Below are 18173 nucleotides of genomic sequence, written 5' to 3'. Positions count from 1 at the left end.
GGTTGACCTAGGTGCTACACTTTCAACTAGAAGATTTTTACCAGGAAAAGGTGCTGGGGCAAGAGCCTGTTCTTGGATTAAAAATGAAAGCTAGGTATCTACACCTATTTCCTGGAAAAATCTTTATTTTAAACAGCAAAAAAAAACAACTAAGCCATTTGAGCTGCTCTGTGTATGACTCCCTCTCCACTTGTGATTTTTATGTTTCCTATGTGCATAGTATTCTGAAATCCATTAGCTCCAGTTTCATAGGGAAACTCATCTAGATGCTTTTGCTTACATAGTGTGGAGGGACTGATGTGGTTGAAGTGTTAAGACTGCTCAGGCAGCTAGTGTACCAACATACAGCACTCGTGCCAGGTCTGCGGGGCCTTACAGAGCCCACAAGTATCTGGAGTCCTCACTAGCCCAGCCAAAGTTTTAAGATATTTAGTCCTTGAAGCAGTGTGGAAAATTTAACGCTATGAGCAATGTTTAAAAAATACAGGGAATCTAAAAATTTAGGCTTGAAGTATGCAATTGTTGCACTTCCACTAAGGGCTATTGCTGAAAGTGGCACAAAGTGAACTGTTACAACTAAATGTCATTCAAATCCTGCACATCCCTTTCTTTGTTATAAAATAGATAAGAGAACATTCAATACGTAGCTCCCCTAGAGAGAGCTAACAAGATACTAATTAAGCTACAGTTTAGGAAGCTACAACCTTAAAGCATTTATACAACCTACTCTTAAGTCTAGATTTGTTTAAATTGCACCACAATGGTCAGATGCTCCTGCTTTCTAGTCTGCATATGACACGCAGATGCATTTTCAGTAGTAGGTAAAAGCAGTTTAACCCTAGATTGAGAGCATCAATTTGAATTCTAAACAGTAAAATCCCATTAGACTATTGTACAGAAGCAGTTTAGCACAAGGAATGTGAGTTTACTTATTTAAAGACAAATTCAGAACAGCAGACCATAGAAAAATGTTTTAATTGTTTTATTAAGATTGATAAAATTTCAATATAGTCCTTATCCGTAAACACTTAAATAAAATATGGATGACTGTTACATGGATTACAACTGACCTCATGAGCTGTAGAACAAGGTTGCAAATGGAAAGATCCCAACACTGTAGCATAAAAATGATTAAATTAATCACTTCATAAAGAACATATTAGAATTCATGAACAAGAGAACACAAGTATCTCAACAGGAGCACCTGTGTAAGAGCTGGTATCACACCTGGAGTTTTAAAAACAAGTTACTACTTTGAGAAGAAGACAGGATCAATCTCTGCCAACCTCCCCTAGTCCTGTTTCAGTTTCTTCTAATTTAAAGGTAAAGAAATGCAGCAAAGAAAGATATAAGTAAAAGAAAACAAATGCAGGCAACTTATAAATATTTGAACTCAATCTTTGAAGGGGAGTGTTTCTCTCTGTTTTAATGTTGGCAGCTACAGTGCTTTAAGCCTGATTAACAATGACTGGAAAAAGGACAAACATTTAAGTTAGAGGTTGCATTTATGTTTCACTATTATATATTGCATGCTATAAGGGTAGAAAGTTTTTTATTTGCTGTTGCAGAGTTTATGAGCCAAAGAAAGATTGCCCTAAATTGTAGGTATGAACAAAGCTGTAGTATCCCCTTCAATGGCTTTGTCTATAGTGTTGAATGAGTGAATACAGCGTGCTAAAACAGCCACTAATTTAGATCAATCTTTCTCAGTGCTACAACAGGACACTGCAAGAGTAGGAATTACCCAGTGGTGGGTAGGATAGCATAGTGGACTTGAACTACAGCAGTCATATCTGTTAACACTGAATTTCTTGTACCTCATGTTTCTGTCCATAACACAATGCATTTTTCACTGTGTTCCAAAAATGGAGCAGAGTTTGACAATGTACCACTATAATGTGGTATAAGTTTAAAATCTGCTTTGACATTGTCCTTAAATGTTACACTGCAGACTAAACTAAATAAATAATGAATTATTTTTACTTGCAAGGACAATTGATGGCACTTTTAGGTAAAGAAAAGTTATTTACATGTTTCCACTCACCTTTAGTGCAAATTGAAATGGGTTAACAGCTCCCTGGTCTGGTGCTAAACTGCTCTCTGCAACAGCAGACATTCCTCAAGAGTTGCACATTTAAAAAGTGTACACTGGAAACTATTAGAGGGAAGATTAAATTAATCCCTTTAATACTCACAGTGAATAGCATACCAGTGAGTTCTGAACTGCTTCAGACAAAAAAGCCTGAAGTCCATTTCTCAAAACCAACACAATATTTTATTTTCACTACCTACCTTTTATTCCTGCAAACATGTTTAATAGGTAACTGAAACTGATGCAGATTGTGTTAACTTGAAAAAGGGATACTTCAGCTCTTTATTGGAAAGGTTATACAAGTTTCACCGCTACTAAGATACACAATAAAATTACAAAACAAGTCACAGACGATCTTAGAGTTAACAGTTAAATACATTTATATAGATACTTTTATATGTCTAATTTTTTTTACATTATCACCAGATGGACGATCAAATACAAGATACAGAACATTTAAATACCATTAGTTAGAGGGGGACTTATTGCTTACGTTAGCAAGCAGCAAATAAGGGCACAGGATTTTGAACTGAAGAGAACTACTTCCTATCACCAGTGGCATTAAGAGAAAACATTGCATTTCACAAAGCACTGCTTTTTTGTAGTGTGTAGAATCAAGAGCAGCATGTATCAGACCAATAACCACTACTTTATATGTATTATAGAAGTTTAAAAGACTTACTTACCTTACAAATGGTTCCTGTCTACTCTAAATGAATATAGTGAAGAAATGTACACTTGCTATTTATACAATATTTTGCACTGAACCACATAGGAACTATGATAGCAATTTCCCTCCTAAATGGTCTGAGAAGCAGAATGATCATTTATGAATCCACACCTAAAGAACTACACCCTTGACAAGAGAGCATACACTCACTCCATTACTTTTCAACCAGTCTTGCACATTGGGAAGTTCTATCATCCATAACTTTATCTTGATATATTTACTTGGACAAGGAATTGCACTTACATCACCTTCCAGTAAATGTACATCAAACAGAAGAGACTTTCAATGCATCTTCTATATTAGTGTGAAGTTTAAACAATGAAAGGCAACAGCATACTTTAGTATTCTGTGGTTTCTCAAATTTCCATAGTAAATCTGATTAGAAACGTACAATACATCTGAAAAGAATGTTAACAACATCTAAGGCTTTGTAAGATGACAAAAATGTAAGAGCCAATGACTCCTTAATATTTGTGGTTTTAAAAAAACTGCAAAATAATTACAGGAATCTCAAATCACACTTCAATTCCTGTTTGCTTACAGCTTTTTACTATTTCATCAAATGACTTTTAAAAGACTGACTGAAAGAGGAAGCTGAGATCAGTAAAGTTCAAGTCTTACAGTTTCAAATAATTTAGACTCTCCTGACTACTTAACATTTAAATATTTTAACAAATTCTGGCTAACTAAGGCTGATTTTTAACGCGTTACTGCTAAGATTGAGTGGTATATTAAATCATTGCTAAAATTAAATGCCGTTGGAGAATTACATTTTATATTCATACCAGTGCCAAATGAGTATTCTCATACTTAGTTATCATGGCAGGAGACCTAATATGCTGTCCAATACATTCAACTGGAGCAGTTTTTAATTACTTTTGTGTTCTAATTAACTATTTCTTTAAGAGTAAGACATCTCAAGGATAGGTTGGGGGGGGTGTTTGTTTTTTAATAATTCGATAAGCAAATGGGCTCAATGGGATGGACATGGGCAACCCACATTCTCCATCTTTCTCTGCAAATCTAAATTTGTTGGAGGAGAGCTCTGGATTGTCAGTGCATTTTATGATCTCAGCTAAACAAAGCAACCACCCTCATTCATCTACATCCACAGCATTTCCATTCGCGCCAGGTTAATATAGCAGTCTCACATCCATTTTCTGAATCTATCGGGAATAACAAGAATTCAGTAATAGTGTCACACTCACTCCAACATTTTATCGTCCCTAAAAACTTCCACTTTATTTTAAATTATGCCCTTGCAGTCTAGTAACTAACCTAAAACAAAATCCTGATCAAATTGTTTATTATTCTTAACAAGTAGTTCTACAGTTTGATCAGTTTAGTGACAGCATATTGTACCTGGATATCACCTCAGACTCAGTTTCTTTCAACATCTGAGATGAAGGTGTGATGACATTCTCCTAGCAATTAACCACAGTCCTGTTAGATTAAAGCCAGTGGACAACAGCCTCCTAAACTGTCAAATAAAAATGCCACTAAAAGCACCAAAAAGTTATGAAGTCCCCACATGCTATATCTCTAGCCATGGGGAATATTTTTTTTAAAAAATACAAACACACTTTTTTTCATATTCCATATTATATGTTACAGGAAATAATAGCTAAATTAATTGTATGTACCTTAATCTGAGTCTGAGAACAGAGCAGATTTTACAGCATGAGTCTCTCCATTCCTAAATTACCTGTTAATACCCTGTATGGCTTTTAGTCTTTTTACCTGCAAAGTAGATGGTTTTCTATAGATTTCTCTCAAAATTAGTCTAAATAAACAAAGGAAAATAAGAAGAAAATACCACCTGGACTTTATGGAAACTCTCCCCCCACCCTTTACAAAATTCAGCATTCTAAGACAGGATAACTTTCTAAAAATATTGCTCCATAGACGTATCTCAGGCAGGTTCAACTTTATTTTCAGCTGCATTTTTTTCAATGGTTTCTAACTGTGTCTATTCACCTGAGCCAACTAACCAGCTTGTCTAGTGAATGAGAATATAGATACTTACGTGCATGTGTTTGTGGGGGTGTACTTAGTGGCACCACCAGCAGTTTTATTGTGACAAACTTTTTTTTTTTTTTTAATTCCTTGGTCTATTTACATCTGAGCTGAGTTTTACAGGGAACCATAACACAGTTCTGAAATACTCACCTTTTGATTTTTTTGATGCCATTTTTATTCTGGGATTGACTAAACTAGTTGTCTGAAGCGGGGATACAAGGAGGATGGTTATATTTTGCAGCTCTGATAAAGGTATGGATCTGGTGTACAATTACTTTGTCTTTGACTCAAGAGCATATTCTCACCATAAACTTTGTGACTATTCATCCTCCACCACAGAGAACTTCTTACCAACATCCTAATTTTACTGCCACTTTGGACAGGTAAGGATGGACCTAATCCTTCCATATGGGAAGGTTTGTGATTAAAGAGATGTGTGTGAAACTTTGGTTTGAGCCTGGCTCCACATCGCCTCTTTGCATTATAGAAGTGGAAATGAGAGAAAGCAGAGACTCTTTTCCCCAAGGATCTGAATTGTTCCTTTTCCAATCCAGAAAAGTGTGGCAATAAACCCTCCATTCTGTAAATGTGCTGCCCTGTGGAACTCAAACTAAGAGAAGCAGAATATCTCCTTGGATCTGTAGGTCCAGACACTGAAGATGCAGTGCTTTTTGGAGCTTCATTCTTCACTGTTGAGCTGTTAACCAAACTGACTCCCTTTGGTAGGCCAGGACTAAACACTTGAACTGGTAACAAATGTTTGACATTCTGAGGTTGGCTTGCTTCTGTTTTCATCAGGTCTAAATAGGGTTGGTCTTCAAATAGGTTAATTTTGGACCCTATGCTCAAGCTAGTTCTATCAGTGAAGGAATCCACTCGCCCATCATATCCTAGATCTGCAGGTGCTGAGCACTGATGTTGAGGCCATGGCCGTTTGCAGTCTCCATGGTTTTCTTTATCTTCCCCATTATCTTCTTGTCCTCCTTGAAAAGAGTTCTCTGTCCAGTCTGAATCCTCACTAACATCTACTGCTGTATTCATGTCCCTGAGAAATACCACAATGACAGTGATGTTGTCACTGGAGCCAGCATCCCGTGCTGATGCCACTAATTTGTGTGCCACCATGCTGCTATCTCCATTATTCTCCTTCAGGTGGTCAGCCACCACCTTCACAGCCTCATCAGGATTTACTGTGTCATAGAAGCCATCACAGGCTAAAATGAGGTAGTCTTCAGACCCATCCAGTACGGTGGAGGTGGAGTCTGCATCTCCACAAATATATGGCTTGTGCTCAGCATCTCCTGTGGAAAATGGGAAGCAAAGTTATTTCAAATCTCAGGTTTTTGATTGGCATGCTGAGTGATATGATAGGTGGCATCCTGGGAACCTTCTTATTAATTCTCACATCAGGAACCAATTATTCTTTCCCCTAAATTAGAGGAGTCTCTTGGAATAACAGGCTAGACCAGCATCTGTTTTCCAGAAAAATGGAGACAGTTGTTTCTGGTTCTATTTATCTGTTGTATTACACAGTGTGATCAATAGAAACCAAAAGATAATTAAAACAGGGAAGAGAAATGGATGCAAGAATTAAAGTACATTTCCTACCAATAGCTCTCGAGACGGATAAACTCCCATTCACTCTCCAGGCCCCAAACCAGACCACACAGCCTCCGAGGGCCTCGATACGCTTCTTCTCATCCTAAACCGCAAGGCAACATAAGAGTTGATCAGGTCTCTGTTGCCAAAAAAAGACCCTGCGTGCTTTCATCAATGTATTGGTGTTTTCACATGTACAGCAGTCCTGAGCCGATACTGTAAAGATTAGTGCTTTAACTTCTGCAGGGATTTTATCCTGCCCCCGTACCAAATCAGAACAAAAGCTTTTTACAAGTCAGTACTCTTATCCAAAGTAATTGGAGTAACTGGCCAGGTGCTTGCTCAGCTGTTCCAAAGGAGACAGAAAAGGCAGTTGATCAGTAGTACAGAAGCTCTTTTATATGCAGACAGCAATCATAAATCTTTGAAGTCAGAAAATAAATACGAAAAGTGAAAAGCTATCCATCTTCAGTTAAAACAGGCCATTCTTACCTCCCTATCCGGTTTATGAGGCTTCATTAGTTCCACCGCTTGGCCCTGTCTCACAAGCATCACCTGGGAGTCACCAAGCCAAGCTACATGCAGCATATTTCCTCGGATGAATGTTACCACACCAGTGGTGCCACACCGCAGGCTCTGGAAAAAATATCATCTACTAGTTTTAAATGGGCAAATGAAGGTGAAACTGGAAGTGAAATGCCTGGGAACAGTTTTCACTGCTTCCCTCAAAGAAAAACATGCTGACATTCAAATTAACAGCGCTGTTGAAATGACAGAGAAATGGGGCTGCATTTGTCCTGCATTTGCTACCATTCCATTCTCTTTCCCCAAAGCCAGCGTGGCTGAATGCGAGTAATTGAAGGCACAATTTTGTCCTGTATGTCTGGTGAAAGTCTAATGTTCAAATCCTGCGTTTTGCCACTGTTTCACTGTGTAACCCTCTCGGGCACCGAGTTTCCTATCTGTAAAATGAATTGGTTTAACTTAACTACCTCAGAGAGTGACGCACTCAAAGTATCTTGAGATCCACCTTATGTGAAAAGTGCTAAGGAAGGTGATGTCTTTGTGACACTATGAAATAATTAAAAAAAACCAATCAAAGACCAAACACAGAAAGTATAAGAACACAAGAATGGAACCGCTCCTCCCCCTGCATAAATGTATTTCAGTGGTTGTGAAAGGTGCTGAATTGACAGTCCTGGAGAATGAAGTGCTCTGCTTATTCAGTGGACTACTATGCTGTGAACAGCAGCTGACCCCGGACCTGGAGTGACAGTTAAACCTCTTTGACCCATTCACTCATTGGCCTTTGCAAGGGGGAACTTAGTACCAACTGTAATGGTGGTTTCTGTGATGTAGACAAATCCACTAGCCAATAGTCTCAGACCTTTCCCCAGCAAATAGAGTCATTGAGTATCTAGCCACTGCCACCATGAGCTGGATTTGAACCAGTGCCCCATAAGTGGAAGAATCTGTATTCCATTCCAGTACCGATGTCCTATTTAAAAATCTGTGAATAGTCAAGGCCGTGTGTGAGGTGAGCTAGCGCTATTTAAGCAAAAGCTTTCCCCCTAGAGCCAGAACTGCAGTACTGGGGACAGGTAGTAAGGGAAAGTATTTTCAGGAGGAGGAGAAGGGTGTCATTGACAGCATAGATTCAACCCAGTACCCACTGGCCAAGGTTGTGAAGATTTCAGGTTCACTAGTAACCAGCTGGCAAATACAATGTACCATGGAATCTAAGAGGCCTTCTGAAATTTAACATGGAATTGAGGATTTTGACCTTACTTACTTCAAACTCAAAAATTCTAAAGGGACCTGGGCGTGGGCCTGCCCCTGCAGTCTGTACATGCACGTGACTCCCAAAAGTCAGTGAGTATTGTTTGCGTGCACCCGGACTGCAGCATCAGGCCCTACGTACATACCCATTCTACCAAAACTTCTTTTGGATGCTAAAATCTAGTGCTTCCAGTTTGTTCAGAATCAGCTGGCTTTAGTCAGTGACTCTGAATTTACACAGTGCCATTGGTACACTGGCTGCAGTTCTAGGTACAAGAGAACCAAAAGGTGACTAATAAGTAAGGTTCAACCCAATATCCATTTTTATAAGTCTTAGTTGTTTCCTTACAGATGATGCTAAGTCAGTAACATCCATGAATAAAGCAACATGAAGAAAAAGATTCCAATTTGGCTCCTGGGAGACAGCACTGGGTGTAGGACAATGTGCATCTCTTGCACAGCCTGCGGCCTTTTGCTCCCTAATTGAACTCCAACTTTGAGAGAGGCAGGACAACTGCACATTACTCCTTTCCAAATCCATCTCTGTCATTTCCTAATCCTCGTGAGGGCTCACTGAAATGATTCATGGCAATCCCTGGCCATCTGGTGATTTATCACCCTGAAGACTTGGGTTCAAGAACAGTGGTCGGTTTCCTGCTTTCCAGATTCATTACAGAGGTGTCATGCATGAGTTCTAGTGAACAAGAGCCAGTGAGCCTATCTGTCAAGTACTGGCTGCAGAAAAAGCTACCTACCAGGTCTGAAGAAGCAAGGGATGTGGTTGTACAGGAATGAAAGGGAACGGGAATGGTGATTGTCAAGTCCCATCCGGAACAGGGGTGCACTGGTTGTTGAGAGAGAAGCTGAATTCAGATGTGTAGGATGTTTTATCTCCATCTCTCCCCAGCTTGAAATTCACTTAAAACTTTCTTTCATTTTTAAATAGAAATTATATTAAAAAAAATCTTCAGTCAAAAACTTTCCCTCTGTCTTTCCAAATAATGATACTAACTCACCTCTCTGGCTGCCTTCTGAACAAAGCGTTCATCTGTCACCCGGAATGCTCTACATAGTGCCTCCGCTGGATCATGCTGAAACATCTCCTGATGCACCAAATTCACATGGAGATGGATGGAGGCATAGATGGCAGCATCTACCCCTCCATGACCATCAAATACTGCAAAATACGCTTGCTCCTCTTGGTCCTGCCAAGAGACAACCTTGAATCAAAAACTGACTAAGATAAGCAGTGCAGCTGGTTAACTGAACTGTCATTAAAACCCTTTAACTTGAGATTACTGGTGTCTTCCTTGTGCTTTCACATTAGTGCTGTAATGCTGTTAGAGAGGCAGAATCTCTACTAGAGAACTCAGCTATATGAATTCTTTATCGTAATGTGGGAATATGCATACACAGATTATATACACCTCTACCTTGCTATAACGCTGTCCTTGGGAGCCAAAAAAAATCTTACCGCATTATATTTAACTTGCTTTGATCCACTGGAGTGCGCAGCCCCGCCCTCCCGGAGCACTGATTTACCACGTTATATCCAAATTCTTGTTACATCAGGTCGCGTTATATCGAGGTAGAGGTGTAGTTGACAAATTGCATGCATCTGCATAGCTCTGCTAATGCACCTCACATCTGTTTTGTTATAGCTTTAGTTATTCAATGCCTAAACTTTTCCTGAATAAAAATTTTCATTCACAACAAAGTGTGGCAAGGCTTTGTGAGCTGAACAGCCAGCCAGCAGGATGAGACCATCGTGTGCTGCAAGCAAAATGCATAAATCCAGATTTGAATTCAGTTTCTTAGAGATAAAATGCTAGGGCATTAAACTATGAAGCCACATAGTCCTACGGTTTTTATTCAATCCACATCAGTTCAGGTGTCTGTAATTAATACATTAATATGTATTGTCTCATCAGGTAATTAAGTGTGATCACATTCTCAGATCAAGATAGGCAGAATCCTTCAACTCAGGTTTCCTTTCTTGCCCAAACTGCTCACAGAGGAAACAATGCTCTAGTAGCAAGAGACATCAGCTTCTGCACCCAATTCATACACACAACTCACCAACCCACCCCAGTTTGCATTAACATAATACATCTTAAAGGCAAGAACTAAAGGTGCAAGAAAATGGTTATTAAATTGACAATGCATAATACAAATCAATTTTTTCATCATACTGATCCAGGTTGTGTAATCCTAGCTACTTCACATACTTGCCATTTCACAATGTCTGAGGCCATGTCTACATCTAAAATTTTGCAGCGCTGGTTGTTACAGCTGTATTAGTACAGCTGTATAGGGCCAGCGCTGCAGAGTGGCCACACTTACAGCAACCAGCGCTGCAAGTGGTGTTAGATGTGGCCACACTGCAGCGCTGTTGGGCGGCTTCAAGGGGGGTTCCGGGACGAGAGAGCAAACCGGGAAAGGAAACCAGCTTCGCCGCGGTTTGCTCTCTCGGTCCCGGAGCCACCCAGCAAACCGCAGGGAAGGAGACCTGCTTGCTCGGGGTTCCGGGACCGAGAGAGCAAACCGGGAACGCCGCGGTTTGCTCTCTCGGTCCCGGAGCCAGCCAGCAAACCGCAGGGAAGGAGACCTGCTTGCTCGGGGTTCCGGGACCGAGAGAGCAAACCGGGAACGCCGCGGTTTGCTCTCTCGGTCCCGGAGCCAGCCAGCAAACCGCAGGGAAGGAGACCTGCTTGCTCGGGGTTCCGGGACCGAGAGAGCAAACCGGGAACGCCGCGGTTTGCTCTCTCGGTCCCGGAGCCAGCCAGCAAACCGCAGGGAAGGAGACCTGCTTGCTCGGGGTTCCGGGACCGAGAGAGCAAACCGGGAACGCCGCGGTTTGCTCTCTCGGTCCCGGAGCCAGCCAGCAAACCGCAGGGAAGGAGACCTGCTTGCTCGGGGTTCCGGGAACGCGAGAGCAAACCGCGGCGAAGCTGGTCTCCTTTCCCGGTTTGCTCTCTCGGTCCCGGAACCCCGAGCAAGCAGGTCTCCTTCCCTGCGGTTTGCTGGGTGGCTCCGGGACCGAGAGAGCAAACCGTGAAAGGAAACCAGCTTGATTACCAGAGGCTTCCTCCTTCCACGGAGGTCAAGAAAAGCGCTGGTAACTGTCTACATTGGATTACCAGCGCTGGATCACCAGCGCTGGATCCTCTACACCCCAGACAAAACGGGAGTACGGCCAGCGCTGCAAACAGGGAGTTGCAGCGCTGGTGGTGCCCTGCAGATGTGTACACCTTCATAGTTGCAGCGCTGTAACTCCCTCACCAGCGCTGCAACTTTCTGATGTAGACAAGCCCTGAGATTTTACACGTGAAGAAAAGCTTGCATGAGGGTTTTGCTGATAAGTGATATGAAGAGATGGATGAAAGTAAACCTGGGCCAGGATCTACCAAAAAGTTGGTCCTGGTGGCTGTTTTTGTGAACCTATTATCTCAGGAGGACTGTTTTTTACCTCCTTTCCTTCCTTTGACTTCTTGATGTTTCTCCCAAGAAACATGGTAGTCCAGCAGCACAGGCCTGGCTCAGCAGGCAGCTAGACAGCAGTAACCAGTTATGAGTTGCACCATCACCTCTCTCTCTGTTTGTGATTAACTGCTATCTGGGCAATCTTCAGTCAAGTAGAGGATCCTGCCTTAGCTTACTCCTTAGTAACACAATGCACTGGCTGCCACTGGGGGAACTCTGTTACTGTTGAGTCTCAGGCCACTAAATCCTAGGAGCATTGCAGAACTCATGCTGCTCTCAATCTCCATGATGGTGAATGCATCCTGCTCTCTGCTCTTCTATTGCCAGCAAAATGCAAGTTTCTAGATTATGAGAAGGCCACCAGTCTTGTAAATGACAACATCTAAACAACAGAACAAAACTAGTCCTAAATGAAGGATGAAAATCTTACAATAAAATGCAGATTCCAGTGAGATGGGGGTACAGCCACACAGTAACTGGACAAGTGGCTACAGCAGGATGGGATAGGCACTAAGTATTTATGAAAGCTTCTGTTTCATCCTATATAGGCCATGGGCATTTTGTGAGACCCATAAATATTTGCACAGTAAAATGCTTACTAATTTCCCAAAACCCATATTCAGTAGGTTAACTGACCCACACCAGCCCCCTTTACCTCAAGGTTGAAGAGCATGTTGAAGTCAGGAATGCAGACATGCTTGTCTTCCATCTTCCTGCGCATGTTTTTGATAGCATGGATGGATGTCTCATAATAGCGGTAGGGCCTCCTTTGAAGCGGAAAGTCTTTCACCCAGCTGCTGCAGATCTCGCGGAGTTTGCTGAAAACTGAGCGGGCTAGCTTCACTGTCTCAATCTCTGAGGAGGCCAAAAGAAATAAAGAGTTTTCTAAGAATGCTATTAAATGAGAATTTGTCACTCAAGTGCATTATAAAGATGAAATAAAATCATGCTGGCCGAGAGATTCAGCCATCCAATTCAGAAACCCTGGATTCTGGCTGTAAAGGGAAAAGAGGACGCTACCTACAGTATAATTAGCATTCACCAGGTAACAGCTGATTGTATCCTACCTACTCCTGTACCTTTACTGGGCTCATCAGCAAGAAGCAATGAATGAGAAGATTTTATGCTTCCCCTGATAAGACCTATGTGCAGTTCCAAACAAGAGGATGCAACCCTGTCTCCTACAATGTCTGGATTTAAACACTTCATGGTACAAATGAGTTGCAACATTAAAAAGCAACTCAAGGGGCATGATTCACCATATTTTTGCTCCAGTTTTTGGTCAGTGGAGTTACACCCCTACAGAACTGGAGCAATGCAGCAATTAATAAGGCGTAGCAGGGTTTATAACATTTCTTTTAAGCACATTCATGGGTTTTCATTCAAATGGCATATTAACTGAGACATGTTCATAATTTAATGTTGTTTTGTTTTCAGATCTCAAAGTAGGTTGAGCCCAAAAGAAATCTGTGTGAGCAAGTGAAAAGTCCAGAGCAGCCTTCAGTTAAGGGGTGGGTGAACTGTCACTTTGTAAAATAATCATTCTTAATATGTGCAGAGTCAGACACTCGCTAACCATTCTGCAGTTATGAAAGTCTAGTTAGCTTCTTTTACTGGAAGAAAAAGCAGCAAGTAAACACGGGAGACCTGAACACATCTAAGGCTCTTTTCATATTACAATTTCACCAGTCTGAGTCTCCAGGGTCCAATTTCAGCAGAAGTCTTTGTGTCCAGTGGTTCCAATTGCCCTGCAGAAGTACCATATCCAAAGGGAACCATTCCACATCTGATTTTACAGAAACAGCATCAGTATCAATAAGCAGCATGTACTAATGATGGCCTAGTTAACAGTCACTGATATAGTTAGGGAAAATGTGGTGTCTGGTGGTTAGCAAGCAAGACTCCTGGGATCTATTTCTAGCTCTGGTTATTTTTCCCTGTGCCACAATGGGTAAGTAATTTATTCTAATTTCATATATGGAAAACTGAGCCTCAGTTTCCCCAAGTTTAATTATTTGGAGCAGGAACAGAAGACAGAGAATCAGGAAAGACCCTGGATGCCTCCCAATCTCCAGCCACTAGACCACGAGAGTTGTTTCTACCATGTTCAGCTACATAAGCCATAGCAAGGCTGAGGAAGGAATATCCTCCTCATCAGTTCTTGGAAGCAGGTGGGCAAGTACTGATACCATTAGGTCATCAAAGTAATAGCACAGTGAGATACCAAGCTGCAACAGATACCTGGAATATGCAGGTCTTATCAGTGCTGTCAGCAATGTCACTGCTGGGCAGCATGTGAAACAAGAACACAAATACTGCCTGAACTGTCCAAACCATATCTTCAATCAGGGAACTTCATCCCCAGAGTTCATTGCGCATTCTTTTCCATGGGCATGTTTAAGAGAAAAACCTGTTGATTTTAATGTCACCTGTTCATTACAATTCAGAAATCCTTCTGAAGGACAAACAGAGAGAAACCATTTGCTGCGCTGAGATATTAAATACCCTCCCCCTGTGAGGAGTGTGCACAGTGGCAGCAGCATCAATAATTGCTGCTTGAGATTTAAAAAAAGGAGAGAGGCCCAAAGCAGCCGATCCACCCCCTCACAGCTGTAAATTAGTCAATCGTTAATGTCGCGGTCCTGAGCTGGGGCTGAGTCGGCTGTCATCGTGGCTGAATCATGTGGAATTTCATCTCCCTCCTGCTGCTGCCTCAATGCTGCTCCAAGAATCTTCAGGTGTTGGAAGTACAGCTTAATTGTGTCACTGCTAGGAGGAAACCCAGGTCAGACATTTTTGTCCCTAACATTGGTTATCTTTGCAAAGGGGGGGGGGGAGGTTTGGAAAGGCAAGTTTGTGTCAATTTCTAAACTCTCCAATCTCTCTCACTGTTGATACCAGGCCTGACTCACCGCAGCAGATGGAGGAGAGATTCCCATTTATTTCATACAAATCATTTCTAGTGACAGCCAAGTAATGAATGGCAGTGCTTCATCAATGTGTATGGGGGAAAAAAAGTACAATTTCTGAAGTGATATTTACATTTCCACAGCACTTTTCATCCACAGGTCTCAAAGGTCCTTCTATTAATAACCGGTTTAAGCTAGGTCTCTATCTTTGTTCAACAGTTTTAGTAATATCTCTCTCATTTAAGTGATGGGTAAAGGAGATGAGTTAATATCTTTTATTGCACCTACATCTGTTGTGAGAGAGATTAACTTTACACAGAGCTCTTCTGACCTGAAGAAGAGCTCTGTGTAAGCTCAAAAGCTTGTCTCTCATCAACAGAAGTTGGTCCAATAAAAGATATCACCTCACCCACCTAGTCTCTCTAATATCCTGTAACCAACGTGGCTACAACACTGCAAACAGTACTTACATAATATTGAACATTATCAGAGTGCTGAACCACCATTACCTAATCCTCAGAACACCAATGTGGGATAAGTATCATCTTCTGTTACAGATGAAAAAACTGATAGAGAGGTTAGGCCCAAATTTTAAGAGGTAACCTCTGATCTTGAGCGCCTCACTATTTGGGTGCCCATCTCTGGATACCTGGAGCCAGATCCTTATAGGCTCTAAATTAACATCAGCATTAGATGTAGTTGCTCAAGACCACTAATAATCAGGCTCTAAATGTCTCTAGCCGGATACTCAGAACAAGAGGTACCCAAAATTGAAGACCACGTTTGAAAATTTGGGCCTTAATGACTGCAGAGCTGGGATTAGAATGCAAGAGTTCCTTGTTTGTAGCTGGGTGATCAATCCATTAGATGTCTCAATCTACAAATTTTATTTTACTCTATTGTAATTGTATTTCTGTTGTAATCCAATTTAAGAATTCTCGGGAAAATGATGCACTGGGTCTGTGAGATCTGTTTTGTGAAATCTACTGGCTATACATGCCCTTATTCTACTGTCAGGGCTTGGCTACACTCGAAACTCCAAAGCGCTGCCGGGGGAGCGTTCCCGCGGCAGCGCTTTGAAGTGCGAGTGTTGTCGCGGTGCCAGCGCTGGGAGCAGGTACTCCAGCTCCCTGTGGGGATTAGCTTGCAGAGCTGGGAGCCGCACTCCCAGCGCTGGGGCACTGTTTACACTGGCGCTTTGCAGCGCTGTAACTTGCTGCGCTCAGGGGTGTGTTTTTTCACACCCGAGTGAGAAAATTGCAGCGCTGTAAAGCGCCAGTGTAGCCAAGACCTCAGTCTTGTCTTCCAAGCCCCTTTTGATCTTTATCAGCCATGTCTGGTGCAATGAGGAGTTCTACCTCCACTAAAAAGATTTCCCAATGTTATGTATTCCTGGGTTGTCCTCTCAAAAAAGAAATCTCTGAAGCCCTGTTTGTTTTTTTTAAATTAAACTAAACACATACTAAAGATTAGTAAATCATTCATGACCAATTCCACCTAGAACTCATAATTCCTTGTGGTTTGCAGACTCATTTTCTCAAAAAGCTTGGAGAGTCACTCTGAATATGCTAATTCCACACTCTTACTTTCATACATCAGTGGGTTCAATGATACCTGTTTTAAGGTAAGGATCCTCCCTGCATCACATCTCCGTTCAAAAGGTTGCCTTCCACATGCACACCTCTGACTCCTTTTATCAAACCTGACTAGTAGAGGACTCCACAGGTTCCATCATCTGCATTCACCCAGCTGAACCAAATGTCTCTTGAGGAGAAACTGAGGTTAGGAGACAAATTTGGGCAAATATTAAGTCCTTCCACCTTTTGCATTATATAGAGCAGTAAGCTTGGTGGACCTCTAAAACAAAAGCCCTTCCAGTATAGACCAATGTAGAGGTGGACATCAGAAGCACCAGGTTACAAATCATCTTGTTCTTTAGTCCTGTACTAATCTGAGCAGCTTGAAAGTCAGCAGTCTGATATAAACTCAGGTCAGAGCTATAAGTTACAACAGGAATCCATTCTCAAACAACTGTCATAGATCTGCCAGAGCTTCCTCTGTTTCTCCCAAAGTGTAATGGCCTCCCCACATGAACAATAGTCAGGACCAGGACCAGGACCAGGACAGCAGTCAATCACTACATTCTTCTAACTATCCCAGGTTTCCTAAGTAAGTCTCACTGAGAATATTAGTCAAATGAATATCTGACCCTTTGCAATGAAACTTCCGTTAGTTGGAGCAATTCACAGAACTGATGTTTTTATTCAAGACACCAACCCCTCATTCCTTGACTTAGTCATGTGTTTGCAAAACCATGATTTTTAATGTATTATGTGAGATGGAATTGCTTAATCTTACATTACCCATAAATCAACTCATCACTTTGCTATGGTCCAGGACATCAACTTTTATTTCTTTCTTCACATTTCTTATTCTTTAATTTGCATTATTTAAAGTGTATTTAAACTTCACTTATCTACATATGTCCACATCATTACGATATGGTCCTGCATGGAGTCCCCAGTTTCATTTTGGTAACTGCTACACCAAGGTACAGATAACAATGTATGATTGCTTCTTTGTATTACAGGTTTAAATACATTTTAAAAGACACCTACAGTTGTTTTCATTTAAAACATCAGCTTCCTTAGATATTCTCTGTGGAGGCTTAGTTTGAAAAATGTCAAAATTTCCTTGGAGACTGTCAAATATTTATGAGAGTCTAAGCGATTTCAATTTGGAAATAATGAGGGCTGCTCAGTCAGAACAATGACAAATCTATTCCATTCACCTGCTATGGGTGAGACACAGCAACAGCTACAATCAGCAAGCCCAGAGCAAATTGCACATTTTCCTCAGGTTCGTGAAGGCCTCTAAGAATCAGACTAGAAACTTTCTCTTCAGAGGGCCAGAATTCTAAAGCTTTTAATTTTCCCATAACACTATATCTTTTTATCAGAAGTAAGAGGGAGGGAGGGATAATAAGGGTTGCTGAGTATATGTGTTCCAAACCGAATGAAGGACTCCTGTCAACTCATTTTATGGAATATTATCCATCTTAATTAGCATCCCAGCAGGCTCTCCAAGGGAATGTAGTCAGCAGAATCCTGAGTGAGTCAGAATTTGTGGCCTTGAGCAGACTGATGGGAAAGTCTTGCTATACAATAAGTACAAACAGAGAAAAAGAAAATTCCTCGGTTTTTAACATCAAGCATTTTTTGTATGACAGTCACTGAAACCCAAGAAACTGCAAATCTTTTGTAAAAATAATTACCAGCTGAAATTCAGAGTGAAATTCATTCCTTCCCACACAAAGCTGGCTTAAGGCAGATGGATTTCACCCTGCCAATATGTGCACAGGCAAGAAATTCAGGGCCACTGAATCCAAACCTGGGCCACTTGGGGCTGGTTTGAAGACCCTTTTTGAAGCACACAGGAGCGTATAGACACCCCTCACTTGCATGGCCACTCAGTCTAATTTCTTCTTCTGACAAGAGCCTCTCACTGCAGAAAGTAAGTAGTAACATAGATGTTGTGTGAGATAGTCTGCATCCAAATTAAT

At 41.4% G+C, this 18173-nt stretch overlaps 1 protein-coding gene across 1 annotated transcript in view; it reads right to left on the bottom strand.

The window, feature by feature from the left end:
* Nucleotides 1–966: 966 nt before the first annotated feature.
* PPM1E (protein phosphatase, Mg2+/Mn2+ dependent 1E) overlaps nt 967–18173 on the bottom strand; it is a 109560-nt gene continuing 92353 nt past the window's right edge. The window contains exons 3-7 of the mRNA XM_030536632.1: nt 12358–12557; nt 9236–9424; nt 6933–7076; nt 6450–6543; nt 967–6142 (exon numbers count right to left, since the gene is read on the bottom strand). Coding sequence (XP_030392492.1) covers nt 5070–6142; nt 6450–6543; nt 6933–7076; nt 9236–9424; nt 12358–12557 — 1700 coding nt within the window. The 3' untranslated portion in view covers nt 967–5069. The remainder of the gene's footprint in view (nt 6143–6449; nt 6544–6932; nt 7077–9235; nt 9425–12357; nt 12558–18173) is intronic.

This window comes from Gopherus evgoodei, chromosome 17 (assembly GCF_007399415.2).
Source record: "Gopherus evgoodei ecotype Sinaloan lineage chromosome 17, rGopEvg1_v1.p, whole genome shotgun sequence".
NCBI lineage: Eukaryota > Metazoa > Chordata > Testudines > Testudinidae > Gopherus > Gopherus evgoodei.
The sequence above is the reverse complement of the archived record's forward strand: the minus strand, read 5'-3'. Positions and strand labels throughout refer to the sequence as shown.